Source organism: Haliotis asinina, chromosome 6 (assembly GCF_037392515.1).
Source record: "Haliotis asinina isolate JCU_RB_2024 chromosome 6, JCU_Hal_asi_v2, whole genome shotgun sequence".
Lineage (NCBI taxonomy): Eukaryota > Metazoa > Mollusca > Gastropoda > Lepetellida > Haliotidae > Haliotis > Haliotis asinina.
In genome coordinates, this window is record NC_090285.1 from 8,028,760 (window position 1) to 8,040,447 (window position 11,688).

Sequence of the window (11,688 nt, forward strand, 5' to 3'; positions counted from 1 at the left end):
TAAAGCAGTCAAATCAATACATTTCTTAGCGTATGTTATGGGATCGTCAATGGAACCTGCAGGATGTATGGGGATTTGGATTTTCTGTTGAGATACATACTAAATTATTGATAAGGCTTATTGGAATAAGTGAGATTTTGGACTGGCGCGCCAGGAACGTAGGTTTACAGGTTCCAGTCCCAGTTCGACCAAATATTGTGTCCATGATTTGGTCAGCATGGCATCCATGCTCGTGGTTTTCATCAATATGATTATTCATCCTTCCTCCAATGTTCAGCTGACGGCGTGGTATCCTAGAAACTGGAATACTATCCAAACAGTACAAACCCAGCTCGCTCACTCAGTGGCAATGAAGTGTTTCTGTAATCAGTCAACCGACAAGGGTGAACATCGGACGATTGTGTGACTCGTCATTGCGATGATGCATATTTGTCCATGCATTTCTTAATTCTTGTATTGATAATAGATACCAGTATTACGGGGGGGTCACCAGAAATGGTTGTCACGTGTTGGACCCATGTGCTGAATTGAATCCGGGTTGAACCCGGGTCGAGTGAGCACTTTAACCTCAAGGCTACCCCACTGTCCCTATTTCTTAAAAGTCTGCAACTCTGTGGATGTCACCAGACGATTAGCTTTGTGGTTGAAGCGTTTGTTTGTCAAACCAGTGCCACACATAGGTGGTGTCGTGAAACCTTTTACTGGCCTGCAGAGATACTGATGGAGTGTTGCTTAACGCGGTTAAAAAACAAACTCATTCTAAAGTACATGTATAGTTAGGTAAATGTAATTTTAGAGGCGATAAAGCATACGCTTTCACATAACTTATTTTCAGAAATAGTGTTCGGGGTAATGCATTTTTTTAAAAGTATGTGAATAGCTCACACTAACCGAATTTAGTATTTTCTACATTGCCCCGGTTCATTGTATTTCCGATCCCACTTTCTTGTAATTCCTGACATGTAGGTACATGCATGCTCGAAGACCGTGTTACACACACGAAACCAAGGACAGGCATTCTTGTGTTCGTGGCTCCGCGCGCTACAGGCTTTTGTCCTGAAGCCATTACTTGTTGCAGGTTTAGATCTGAATAATAATGAATTGTTAATGGGTTTTTTTCTGATTAAAACGTATCACTGTCTCCGAGGCCTGTGTTTTGGGAAACATAGATGGTAATGACAGATGTTGTAATTCTGTTAAATACACCTGCAGCGGCTTACATTGTTTCAAAAGAAACATAAATACGTATACCAACAAGAAATCGCAGCAGTTGGGTATGGTAAAAACTCCTCTTCCCGTCCATGATTGATAGAGTTAATATGTACCTCAACATTTGGTTGCAGTTTGTTCACGAAATATGACCTGCTTCGTTGTTTCATCAGTATATTTGATAACGAATTAAAAATATCTAATTTTGCTGATTCATCAGTATATTTTGAGGTTGGCAAAGCATCTGAATCCAGAATACCTTTACTGTGTCTTCTTAAACTTGAGCATATATATGTGTGTGAACTATGTTACAAATATTGGGGAGATTTAATCTTTGCAGTATAAGTTTTAAATAATATTTTATACCTTATTTCGTAAATAAAATAAGGTCATGTTAGTACTAAATAAATATTGCTCAAGTACCGATGTGTGTTCTTAATTGACTTTCGCAGGGAGGGAAAGTTATCTTTTGTGTTTCATTGCTTCGCTTCTTCACTTGACTATTGAGGTTCGACAAGCTGCTTTGTGCCTTCTCGGCTTTGCATAAACGGAGCAACGATTTGATTGGTTGGTGTTAATGTATTCATAGCGATGAGGTCAGCAGTGGGTCATATCGCCGCAATCAGCTGTTCTATTCAGTCTATCGTCTGCCGTCAGATGGGCAGGTTAGGAAGTGCTAACAAGGATTTACTGTGATATTATGAGTATATGAATCAAACGAACTGCTTACACAATACAATATGATTCCTATGGAGACTTACGAACCACTTGAGGGTGACATTCAAGTAAGTTGTCTTTGTGTTTTCTTGATTTTTCTCTTGCGATTGGCTTGTCCATTCTCAGCTGACTCGCCAGCCCGGCGGTAGTTTTCCGCTCGGAAACCGTCATTGCGAGGTTTTGAAATTTGTGACACAGGGTTATTTAGATGCGTTGTAGTTAGGTAATAATGTAGATTTTTGTCAGTGATGCCACTATTCTTGAATAGTGTCATAGAAATTATCCTCTTAACTTTTTTTCTGCGGATGGCCGGCACGAGCTTTGTTCGGCAGTCATGGCTCCTTCTGGGTCAGCTGTCAAACCGCTGCAGCTAGCGGAATGAAACAAAGGGTTTGAATCGTACGGGGCACCTTTCGCCATCAACACGAATCACTGCTGATAAAGCTTTATTCTTTCGTTACATTTGAGAAATGCTAGACCGGTATTTGGACTGAATGAATATCAAAATAGAACATGACATCACTGTTATGCTGATTATGCTAGTTTATTCTAAATTATCTAATGTTGACGACAGGAATAAATTTTCAGAAACTCTCTCGCTATTTTGCAACAGGTACTAATTTCATAAGCGCTTGGCTTATGTTTGTGGTACTGATGTGAATGTTCTACACTTGGCTCACGAAACGATTGAGAATTCCACTTTGCAAACTGGACGTGCATAATTTCTCACAATAGGTCCGGGTCGTAGTCTTGCATTTCACGATGTAAACTTTGTCCATTGACAATGATGTTTCTGCAGAGTATGGAAACTTCGATCTGATGATTGGTTCATAACACCAACAGTTTGATATATGTTGTTGTTGTGGGTTTTTTTTATTTTACCCCACAACTGCCTAAAATATTTATTTAACCAGAAGGAATGTGTAAGCTTCCAAAAACCGTTCAGATACAGTTTCTCATTCGTAGCCATTTAAAGTTACGTTAATCTGCATTGGAAGAACATATTATTTTTCTACACCGATTTAACTTAAAGTATTTTCGTTTGCAGATCGTGCCTGTCGACACGCCCGATGACAAGGTAATTATTGCTCTTTTCAAGACTTTTGTTCAAGTGTTTGAGCTACTGAAGAAATATATCCATTCAAGCGATCTTGTCTTTGTTGGACGACACTCCTTTGGCCCGTGACGAACGGCAGTTCATCAGCTGTCCGGTACAATTTTAGCTTCAGGCTTGGCTATAAGATCACCGGTCAAAGGAAGGATATGTTATGCTTGCTGATGCAATGTTCAACACCCATAAACAGTTTGTTTCCTTTCTGGCTGTGTGCTGATGCAACCCTACCTATCACCAACGCACGACATGATCTATGCATGAACAGCTTGAATGGAACGGATATTACTGTGGCTGATGCAACTCCTAGAAATGGGCCACTTGTGAATCGTACATTTGATATTCCTGGGTGTTTTTTTATATTAAACACTTAGTTACTGCCACCCGTTGAGCTTAATAAAACATGCATCCCTCATAATATATTCCTTTCCCCAATAACAAGGTCAGCCACATGTTATGATGAAACCTTCGACTAATAATGTTCGAGGGTCTACACAAACGTCCTGTTACATAAGCTTATTATTCATTACACTGTCAGTGGTTTCGTGAAAATGTTTTATCACTTTTGAAAGAGTTATTTGTCTGAAATACGCTGCTTCCGTTTCGGCTGAAAAACAGGGGGCCCCAGTCAGCAATTTCAGTTAAGCAGGCAAACAAAATGACAGCTGAGCGAAATGACCCAGCTCATGGAAACCACTGTTGTCGGATCTATTTATAGACGCTCGTTGATTGGCCTGGATACTCATGCCACTGGTCTCTATAAATAGCCCGGTGGATTCCCTATATTCCTAAGGCAACCTGATGGCTGTTCGTGATAGCTCTGATGTTGTGTGTTTGACCTCGATTTCTGAGCTGGCCAGCGGTATAAATCCTGCCCACTACTTGTCGGGACCGAGTTAGCTACTTCTGTTTTTATATGAGACCTATGCTATCCGATAATGCATTGCGGATGTGACAAAAGAATTACATTGTGACTTAAATATTTATCACACTCACAGATCGCTATTGGACGTGTATGTATATTTTCAAAATAGTCGAACTATCAGATGCATTAGATTATTACATCATTTCATTGGCGTGATTTTACTATGCCAAATGACATCAATACACTTGTGACAATTTCATGATTTATTATTTTAGTCACACTTACATCAGTATCGCTCAGAATTTTGGGAGTCAGTATCTGCAAGTGTGTCTGAATACAAACTAGTCTGAAACCTGCATAAGCAAGTTTTTCTTGACTGAAAGTAATTATACATTTTTGGTTTTGTTTCAGACAAGGACACTGTTTGTAGATGCATTCCTTCAGAACAATCGCCTTGAGCACATCACTCAGTTGATGGGGTACCATCCCGACTACTTGGAGTGCTTCCTCCGCACACAGCACTACTTGCTGAAGGAAGATGGACCTCTTCCTTTTGAATACAGGCATTATATTGCAATCATGGTTAGTGCCTGTCTTTCCTATTGTACATAGTGGGGTGGTGGGATAGCCAAGTGGTTAAGTGTTCACTCATCAAGGCGAAAACACACGTTTATGTCCCCACGTAGACACAATGTGTGAAGCCCATTTCTGGTGTCCCTAGCCCTCATATTCCTGGAATATTGCTGAAAGCAGTGTAGTACTACACTCACTGTTGTACATACATAGTTTTAGTAAAATTCTGTCTAATAGACAAGGAATTGTTTAAATTGATTCAGTCTTTAAACTGATTACTCTTTGTTGCATCATGGCATGATAGTGAAATCTAACCACAAGTCTAATGCCATGATAGTGAAATCTAACCACAAGGCTAATAAGATTCTGTTTGGCCTCGTGATTACAGCTAATTATAGTTACTTTTAATAACCCTAAGGTCTGAAACTGCTTCAGAGCCAATTTTGGGTAGTTACAACAACCTTTTGGCGCAGACTGATATGACACAATCTTTTTGTTTTTGAGTTGAATATTAAATGAAACCTGTTTATTTTTAATAGGCGGCAGGAAGACATCAATGCTCGTACCTGATCAAACTTCAGTCTCATGAGTTTCTGCTTCAAGGAGGAGACCCAGACTGGCTCAAGGGTCTTGAGAGGATACCTCGCAAGCTCAAAGATCTCAACGAAATTAATAAGATACTAGCTCACAGGCCATGGCTAATCACCAAAGATCATATTGAGGTTAGTTCACTGATAACTACAGAGGAAAAAGTCGACCTTGAGCTAAATCTTTTAACCAGTTTTTCCAAAGCGGACATAGTTCATGTTTGTCTTTTTTTTTTTTCAGAAATTGACCCGTGGGAAGGACAGCTGGTCAGTGAGTGAGGTTGTTCATGCATTGGTAATCATGGCACAGTTTCATGCACTGTCAAGCTTTGTGTTTGGTTGTGGAATTAACCAGGAAGTAGATCAAGATGGAGGATACACATTCCGCCCCCCATCTGTCAGTGATGCCAGTGAAGTTGATTACTCTAGTGACGGTTCCTCAGGTGGTGAAAATGTAAGCACCTTATGTATTTTTCACATTCTTTTGACAGGTCTGATTTATCTTCCATTGTTGGCATTTTGGGATTGAATTTGTCCTGAGCTAAAATTGGTGGGGTGATCATGCATAGTGATTTGGTTGACTTCATGTTATTGATTCCCAGTAGAATATTGTTATAGTATCAATAACTAGATGGTTTGTCCAGTATTGAATTGGTTAAAGGACGCTATCATGTGGCTGGAAGAGCAAACATCATCAATAAACAGACAAACAATAATATGTCATTGCCTACATTATCAAATGGTTTGATGATGATAGTGTTAGCTGTTAAATATTGATTTTGTCGAGCTGAACATGACAGTTCACAATGTTTATTACAGTGTTCTGAGTTTGAGGGAGGTGGTCTGTCTGTGCTGATGGAGAAGATGCGAGCACTGACGGAGGCTAGAGAGGAAGAAATGACACAAGATGAACTGTTGAAACGTTTCCAACATGTCGAGTCTCAGAACGCATTGAGTGAGTATATACCATGATTCTACTGAAGCCTGATGTTGTTTAAAGGATACAGGTGGAGGTTCTGAGTACCCTAACAAATGACTTCAGAAGTTCCAAGTTGAAATTAAAACTTTGTAAGTGATAACATTAAAAATAAATTGCAGTATGATGACCTTTTCCCCCCACTAAGCTTCTTACAAAGGGCTGTTAAACTGGAATCCAGAACAAATCACGGATTTATTATTTTGAGATATTTTTAAATGTTGGTTTCATATTTGATTTTCTGTTCACTCATAATGGTATCTTTTCTTTCAGTCACAACAAATGCACAGCCTCCATCTCCGAAGTCTGACATCCTATGCTATGTCGATGATACAACTTTCCAGTATGAAGACTTCGCTAAACGTGGCTCAGCATCAGAGATCCCGACATTTCGAGCTCAGGACTATTCCTGGGAAGATCAGGGCTTCTCACTGGCCAATCGGTTATACACTGATGTTGGCAACCTTCTTGATGAAAAGTTCAATGTGGCATACAATCTCACATACTACACGTAAGTAATGTGCCTCAAGTTATTCTGATGTCAATAATAAAGCTTTATTCTGTAGAAATATTAAATATGTCTGTAGGCAATTCAGGACAATAGGATAAAGGGGACTCATGTTTTTGAGAGGTTTAACTAGACTTGTTGGATGTTTTTGGCATGTAGAAATTTCAGCTCATACAGTTTGTAGTTATTTGGATTGGGGGTCGTTAAGCTTATTGAAAAAGTCTTGAAATGGCATATGCTTCTAACTGTTTATGTGATATTTTTGTAACAGAACCTAATGTTTTTGTAACAGAATGGGTGACAACACATCGGTAGATACCACAGCATTCCGGCGGACAATCTGGAACTACATCCACTGCATGTACGGCATCCGTCACGATGACTACAACTATGGGGAGGTGAACCAGCTGTTGGAGAGGAACCTGAAGGCCTATATTAAGACAGTTACATGCTACCCAGAGCGTCTGAAGAAAAAGGACTATGACGGTGTGATGAGGGAGTTCAAACATTCAGAAAAGGTGATTATTAAACTGACTTTCATGTTTGGGAGACCATTATAAGAAAAAACCCTCTTGATCTGGCAAACAAAATAATGGATTGTGAAAAATTCCTATGCCATTTTATTCACATTTTTTCTGCATTTTTAAAGTTGGCATGAGTGAAATATCAATATATCAAGATAGAAGATTTCCTCTCTCCTACAGTCCTCTTTTTGTAAATCCCCATATACTAATAATAATTCCTTTCTTCCAGGTTCATGTAAATCTGATGTTGTTCGAGGCCAGGTTGCAGGCAGAATTGTTGTATAGTCTTCGTGCAGTGATGCGTCACATGACGTGACACCATGGATACCAATTGTTGCAGGATGCAAGTGTTGTGATAGCCAAGCTAGGTGATGTGAACTTGGCGAAAACAAAAAAGGTGGTTCATTAATGGCCACAGGTGCTGACTGCCTCCTTGCCGCCCACACCTGTTGGTGTACAAGTGGACCAACTTGTGGGTTTCACCTGGTTAGAGTGAGCAGCCTTGTGAAGGAAGGTCTGCCCTGGCTATCTGTGATATTTTTTACTGTAGTGTGTACATACTGAGTATGTGCTGCCATGTTGAACCTGCATTTCAGGAGGTCCTAGTGGAGCAGTGACTTGGTGAGTGAGTGTGAGTTGGTGAGTGAGCGAGTATGGGTCAGTGGTTGACTGAATGACTGCCTGCCTCCCGAAGGGGATCTCCACATGTTATTTTATACCTGTCACCTTCTCCATTCCGGGGTCAAGGTCGATTTTGTCTTTCATGGAGTGGTGCTCCTCGACTGTTGTATGTGACACTATGTACTTCCGACTCGTGTATGAGTGACACTTCTAACGAACATGTTTGCAAATCCAAAGATCTGCAGCAGCTCAGTTGCAGACGTGCACGCAAGTGTGCATGCACATGCATTCCGACTGCTGCCACAGTAACTGTGAATACTATATTCTGATGTTGGCATTACTGGGTTCTAGTCAGTGAGACTACAATATAGCTAATTCCTATTATTGCTTCACCTTCATCAGCACACACAGCCTGTAGGGGTCCGTGTCTTCCATGGCACAGAAGAATGTCAGAAATACAAATCAGTATTTTCTTTTGCAATGTGAACTTTAAATATGTAGGAAGGAAAAAAAAAGTGTTAAGATCTGCTGTAAATAGCAGTTGTGATGTGATATATTCAAAATAAAACATTTCAGTTTTATAAGTTTATTTTTTGCTGTTGCCTCAATGCATATTGTACAAAGTAATTTGCCAGAAATGATGTTCAATATGTTTGACCAAGTCAGCATGATTAGTGCAAGGTTTAATATGAAAGGAGTCAGGGCCATATGATTAATGAATGTTTGGAATACACATTGTAGAGAAAATTTACTTCAATGCATTTCATGATTTTGATGATATTTAGAATCTTTTTTTCATTGTAATTACCGTTCATCTTCTTGTTGCCAAACTTGCTTTGGGCTGGGCTTTGACCAAAACAGACTGTGTGTGAGGTGGTTGTATTAGGGGTAGTTTTTCATTTAGATGTGTAGAGTTGCACTATTTTCCTACACCAATACATGTATCAATTACTGATTTATGAACTGATCTTACGACTTTACTGGAATGGATAGAATTTAACCCGGATGGTTTTTAGACCAGAAATCATTGGGTGGTGGGGGGAAGAAAAAATCCCCCTAATTTCAACTCTAGTTACCATGGTTACAGGACAAGGGTTGATTCTATCTGACTAAGACTTTTTAGTCAACTGCTGCACATCTGATGTAATAAGTCTAGACTTGTGTCTACACTGCCATCAAGTTCAAAATCACTGGAAAGTTGAGTGCCTGCTGGTACTGTTTGTTCTGAGATACCTCAGAGTGCTTTCAAAGAAGAACAGTGGAGTTTTTTCAGTTTCAAATACAACTGTACTCCTCTTCAAACCTTCAGATTATTTATTTGTTCTGTTTCTAAACAAATCCTTACTAACTCAAACATTTTTTGGTATATGTGAAATGTTTTTCAAATGTATTTGTATATTATCCCAGTGATTTTGACCGTTATAGTAATCATGGATTGTTCAGTGGCATCCTTTACAGGTATACAATGTTTTTATTATGTCTGTTCTTACTTCCATGGTGATCTGAAGACCTGAATGCTGATAAATCAAATGTTAAAGAATGTGAATTGTCTATAGTATTGTGAGGGCAGAGAACTATTTTTTGAACTCTCTATAACTGTTACCATGAAAATGTTGAAGCATCTACAAGTTGTACAGATTGTTAAACTTGTTTATATTTAGATTCGATGCGTATGGATTCACCTGTCTGTTCCATAGTCATTTCATGGATGCAACCTTCAACTTGCCTGTAACTTGTGTTAGGATGCAATGGTACAGAATTGTATCATGATACAAGCACATATCTGATACAAACACCACTTGAAAGGATTCTGTTAGTATGTCACGCACTTGTCACAAAAGGCAGATTCCTTGTCAATTAAGGTGTCAAAATTTACTGTTTTTATTTTATTTTGATTCAATTTTAAATTTTGGCAAGTCAATTGTATGTCACAAATACCTTTCGCATTACTGATTTGCTCCCTAAGTAACCCTCACAAATACAAGTGTAATCTACCAACTGTAATCAGATGCATTTTCATTGTTATCATTTTGTTATGCCTGTTGAGCATGTTACACTCACATTTCGATCATTCCATGTATGTAGAAATGTTTATGTGTGTAACCCACACTGTCTCTGCCACTGATTAGTAGATTCAACTAGAACCACCTTGCCCTGCCAGGCTCCATCACTAGAAGATGAATTCAAACAGTTGTCACCATGTTTTGTTGCCATCGAACATTAGCAAGTTACTCTGAGATTACCTCTCTTTAATTAGTGCTATAGCCATGTAATTAAAGCATGCAAAGTACCCTACAATCCATCTGACAACGAGATTAACCATTTCCTACATTGCTGATGTAATTTTTTGGAGGTATTCATTGTCGGAGTAGGTCAGGTTTTTTACTGGTGCAATTATTATAAAATATGTTGTAATATTTATATGCTTGATGCTGATCCCTGATTAGTTGAGACAATCATGGTTTGATGAAGAAATCTGATCAGGAAATGATATCAAGGCTTTCACTCTGAGCTGAGACCACCTATCACAATGAATCTGTTATCTCATCAGTAAGGTTTTGGGGAGAATTGTACAGTGAGGTGGTGCCACAAGACTTGGTCATGTCTGGTAGTATTTCACTTTCGGTTACCAGATGACCAGTGTATTGTGGTCATTGTCCAGATCTCAGCAACCTGGGTGTGTATGTTTGTAGATAATGTTTTAAGTAGAAGAATATCAAACTTTGTGATATAATTGATAATTACAATGCATTATTATTTATTTCAAATGGAAACAATATTAGACTGAACTTTCAATAATATCCTGTACTAAGTTTGATCCCATTTTTAACAGTAAGATGGCTTAACTGTACAAGGATGACAGATGATACCCAGAGATGTCCGGTACTTGAATCGTGGTGCGTGTGCACCAGGATTCAGACAGGGTTTGATAACCATTTGAAACCTGAATCTCGCAATGTACCTCCTGTAGTGTCAAAACAAGATGTCCATTATACACAGGTTGCTGGTTTCAAGAGGTTGTGAGCTATGTAAACGAACATGACTCCCGGTTGACCTATGGCTGTTCACAAATTTATCCCATTACCTCGACTCCTGCTCCGTCTTTGCGGAATGCGAAAGAACTTTGCAGTTATGTGGAATGGCGCTGGGATTAATTTGTAGAATGTCCATGGGCCTGGATAGGTGACCTGAGTACTCTTTCCCACTGACGTATGACTTTATTTATTACTGGGTTGTTTACTGACATACAGTATTATGTAACACGTGTTCGTACTACTTGTTAGTACAAGCTATGACGTACTCTGTACATGCATTGTTTTTAGCCCTTTCCTACGTTGTGATAACATGTTGCTTCAAAATAAACATCAATCAAAGGAATCAATTCTTGTGTTGTTTTTTTTTCATTCCTTATATGAGTGAACAGACACTTAGAGTTCTTTAAGAAAGGGAAAATAGGTTAATAGTATTTTCCAGTGAAGATTGTCAGCTAGTAATACAGTGACATCATAAGATGTGTCTTTAACTTTTTTTGAATGGATTTTCTTTAACTTCCTTTGAGTTCTATCTGATACGGGGTCATGGTTTGACGCGAAACTGGTGACAAGGTTAGTTTTAGTTCGGTACCAGTGACAAGTTTTATTTCTCCAGAAGGAACAGGATGCGTGAACTACGATTGGTATCTATATACTGTGTAATGTTAATTAGAAGCTGGTTCACAATAAGGCTGAAATATTGCTGATATAACGTTAAAGATTAACTCGCTACAAGCATAGTGAGTGAATGGTCGCATAAGGAGAGTCGACAATATGCCAACTATACTTACATGAAGTAAAGAACAAAGACTCTTTCATATTACTAAAGTTAGTCTGTCATACCATGACATCTGAAACGTCTTTTGAGTGGTATATATCACTGGATTGTATAAAACGTCAAGGAGACAGTGAGTCGAAACAGGACTCGGTCCATCAGACATGAGGCATGTATCTGCAATCAGTCA

The 11,688-nt window shown here is 38.9% G+C and overlaps 1 protein-coding gene across 2 annotated transcripts in view; it reads left to right on the forward strand.

Annotated features, from left to right (window-relative positions):
• Positions 1–11,069, forward strand: part of LOC137286169 (sestrin-1-like) — a 40,114-nt gene extending 29,045 nt beyond the window's left edge. The window contains exons 1-9 of one of the 2 annotated variants that reach the window (XM_067817853.1): positions 1,847–1,994; positions 2,975–3,004; positions 4,314–4,484; positions 5,015–5,197; positions 5,304–5,516; positions 5,882–6,017; positions 6,312–6,549; positions 6,839–7,064; positions 7,300–11,069. In XM_067817853.1, the coding sequence (XP_067673954.1) occupies positions 1,950–1,994; positions 2,975–3,004; positions 4,314–4,484; positions 5,015–5,197; positions 5,304–5,516; positions 5,882–6,017; positions 6,312–6,549; positions 6,839–7,064; positions 7,300–7,386 (1,329 nt within the window). In that variant the 5' untranslated portion in view covers positions 1,847–1,949 and the 3' untranslated portion in view covers positions 7,387–11,069. Of the gene's footprint in view, positions 1–1,846; positions 1,995–2,974; positions 3,005–4,313; positions 4,485–5,014; positions 5,198–5,303; positions 5,517–5,881; positions 6,018–6,311; positions 6,550–6,838; positions 7,065–7,299 lie in introns of those variants that run through there. The other variant, XM_067817852.1, reaches the window with a different exon arrangement.
• Positions 11,070–11,688: the final 619 nt, after the last annotated feature.